The sequence below is a fragment of the Elephantulus edwardii genome, unplaced genomic scaffold (assembly GCF_000299155.1).
Source record: "Elephantulus edwardii isolate Elephantulus edwardi_28Jun2011 unplaced genomic scaffold, EleEdw1.0 scaffold00064, whole genome shotgun sequence".
Lineage (NCBI taxonomy): Eukaryota > Metazoa > Chordata > Mammalia > Macroscelidea > Macroscelididae > Elephantulus > Elephantulus edwardii.
In genome coordinates, this window is record NW_006399814.1 from 916,091 (window position 1) to 918,700 (window position 2,610).

At 65.0% G+C, this 2,610-nt stretch overlaps 1 protein-coding gene across 2 annotated transcripts in view; it reads right to left on the reverse strand.

The window, feature by feature from the left end:
- Window positions 1–453: 453 nt before the first annotated feature.
- Window positions 454–2,610, reverse strand: part of PANX2 (pannexin 2) — an 8,224-nt gene continuing 6,067 nt past the window's right edge. The window contains exons 2-4 of one of the 2 annotated variants that reach the window (XM_006888022.1): window positions 1,092–2,555; window positions 599–800; window positions 454–513 (exon numbers count right to left, since the gene is read on the reverse strand). In XM_006888022.1, coding sequence (XP_006888084.1) covers window positions 474–513; window positions 599–800; window positions 1,092–2,555 — 1,706 coding nt within the window. In that variant the 3' untranslated portion in view covers window positions 454–473. Of the gene's footprint in view, window positions 801–1,091; window positions 2,556–2,610 lie in introns of both variants that reach the window. The other variant, XM_006888021.1, reaches the window with a different exon arrangement.

Here is a 2,610-nt window from a genome sequence, read left to right on the forward strand (position 1 = left end):
TCACATTTCCTAACAATAAATATAGTTATTAATTACAATAATCATAATAAAATAAAATACATGTATGTCAGGTTACAAGAAGAAAGTGCATGGAGGTTTGTGACCAGAGGGGTGGCCCAGCCCCTCACCTGAAGGCTCCCGGTCCCTGCAGAGGGGGAGGGGCAGACACCTGAGAGTGACCGCTGGGCTGGGGTGTGGTTGTGGCTTAGCCTTCGGGCAGCCACCCTGTCTTGCCACAAGCAGGGGCTTGGTTCCAAGGTCCAGAACCAAATCGACTAAAAAAATAAACTCTTCATTCTGCTGGGCCCAGCCTGTGTGCCCCAGACCCAGCTGGAAGGAGCCGGTGGGGCCAGCCGCACCTCTAGCTGGGGCTGACCACCCCCGTGCACGCGATGGATGCTGGGGTGGGCAGTGCTGGCAAGCAGAGGCTGCGTGCATGAGGGCCAGCGGGTCCCCTCAGAACTCCACGGTGCTCACCACTGTCCTAGGCTCCTCGAAGGTGGCAATGAGGATCTGCTGAGGGGACGGGATGGCGAGGAGGTCACCCATGTCTGCAGGCACGTGGGGACCCCCTTCCTCTTCCTCGCGGGCCTCATACAATGTGTTGATGTGGAGAAGCGGGTGGGTGGCATTTCGGCTCAGGATGGCCAGCGGGTCAGCCTTGCCCAGGCCGGCTGGGGACAGCGGGGCCGCGGCAGGGGCTGAGGCGGGAGAGCACACGTGGAAGGGGCCAGCGGTGGGAAGGGTGGCTCGGGTCTGATCTGCTGGGAACGGACGGTCCTTCTCGGGCAGGGGGGCATCTGGAAGGATGAAGTGAAGTCATGGTCACTGTGCGACACAGGTCCTCGGGCTGCCCTCGGCTGGGCCTCACAGTTGACCTCCGAGGTAGAAGCGGCCTTGCTACCCCAGGCCTTGCTGAAGGGCTGGCTCGGCTCAGCCGGGCACTCGGAGACCCAGGGCGTCTGACGCAGCTCTGCCCACCCTCCATGGTCCACTGGAGGCTTCGGGGGCTGCATCAAGCCTGAACCTCAGGGGCAGGGCACCGTCCTACACCCCCCACCCCCGCGTTCTCCGCCCTCCCCTGCGCCTACCTTTGGTGGGAGCAGCGGCCAGGCCCAGCGCACACTCCTCTCCCTGTGAAAGGAAGCCCTCCTGGCTGCGGGAGGTAGGCAGGGCGGCCGGCGCAGCCTCGGGCTTGGGCTTCCTGGTGCCCAGGATGTAGGGGTGCACGTCCAGAGAGAAGTGCCGCGCGTGCTTCTTGTCCCCCGCGCCGGTGGGCGGCGCGGGGGGGGCCCCGTCGGCGCTGCCCGAGGCGCCCTTGTGGTGTGCAGCGCGGGCGCCCGCGTCCAGCAGCGGCGCGATGAGCGTGTCGGTGGCCGTCTTCCTGCGCACCGGTTTGGGCTTGTCGGCCTTGCTGTTCTCCACGCGCATGATGGCCAGCTGCTCCTTGAAGGGCTGCGGCAGCGGGTTGCTGGTGGGGATCCACTTCATCTTCTTGCGGGGCCGCTTGACCACAGGCGGCTCAGTGGAGCCGTCGGCCTCGGCGGGGTTGGCGCTGGGGTCCACGGTCTGGATGCCCGAGTCGCGCACGGTGGGCGTGGCGTCGTGGTTGGACTGCGCCAGCGCGGCCAGCAGCTGCCGCACCACGTTGTCGTACATGAGGTCGCTCTCGTTGGTGATGAAGTCCAGCCGGTTGAGGGACTTGATGTGGTCGCGGTTCTCGTTGCAGAACATGGCCAGAATGTTGATGTCGCAGAATTGTGAGCGGCGCCACTGGCGGCGTGTCTTGATGCCCACCTTGTGCAGCTTGTCGAAGATGAAGTTGCTCTTGCGGAAGATGAAGAGGTGGATGAGGTTGACGAGGATGATGAGGTTCATGAAGCAGAGCAGCACGATGTCCACGCCGGCGATGATGCGCTGCAGCTGCACCGAGGGCAGCTTGCAGCTGACGCGCACGGCGGACCCCGCGCCCCCGGCCGCGCCGTCGGGAGAGGCGCCCAGCGCGCACGTGAACTCGTTCTGCTTCTGGGTGGCGTAGTAGGTGCACAGGTAGGAGATGGGCACCACGCTGAGCAGCAGGATGAGCACGTGGCGCGCCAGGTAGAGCTTGGCCAGGAAGTTGCTGCGGCCGCGCCGCTCCAGGTATTTCTCGAAGAGGTTCTGCTCCGGGCTCTTCTCCTTCTCGGCGTTCTCGATGATCTCGCGCTTCTCGCGCTCCGTGATGCCGGGCCCCTTGGACTGGATCTGCTTCTCGATCTTGGGCGCCCGGCCCTCGGCCGCGCGGTGGTAGCAATTGTCGATCTCTTGCAGCAGGAAGTTGAGCTCGGAGGTGAGGCGCGTGGAGGCCAGGAACTCCCAGCCGAGCGCGGGCACGTACATGATGGCGGCGAAGGCCAGCAGCGCGTAGGGCAGGAACTTGTGCTCGAACAGCGACGGCCAGAGGCTGGCGTCCACGCCCGGCAGCGCGTCCCGCAGCTCCGTCCAGCAGTAGCCGCGGGCGTACAGCGCCTGGTCGCGGGTGAAGTTGTGCGGGGTGTAACAGTAAATGGGCTCCTCTGGGGGCAGAGAGGAGACATGGGCTGGGGGCGGGCCCTAGGAGGACGAGGGGGG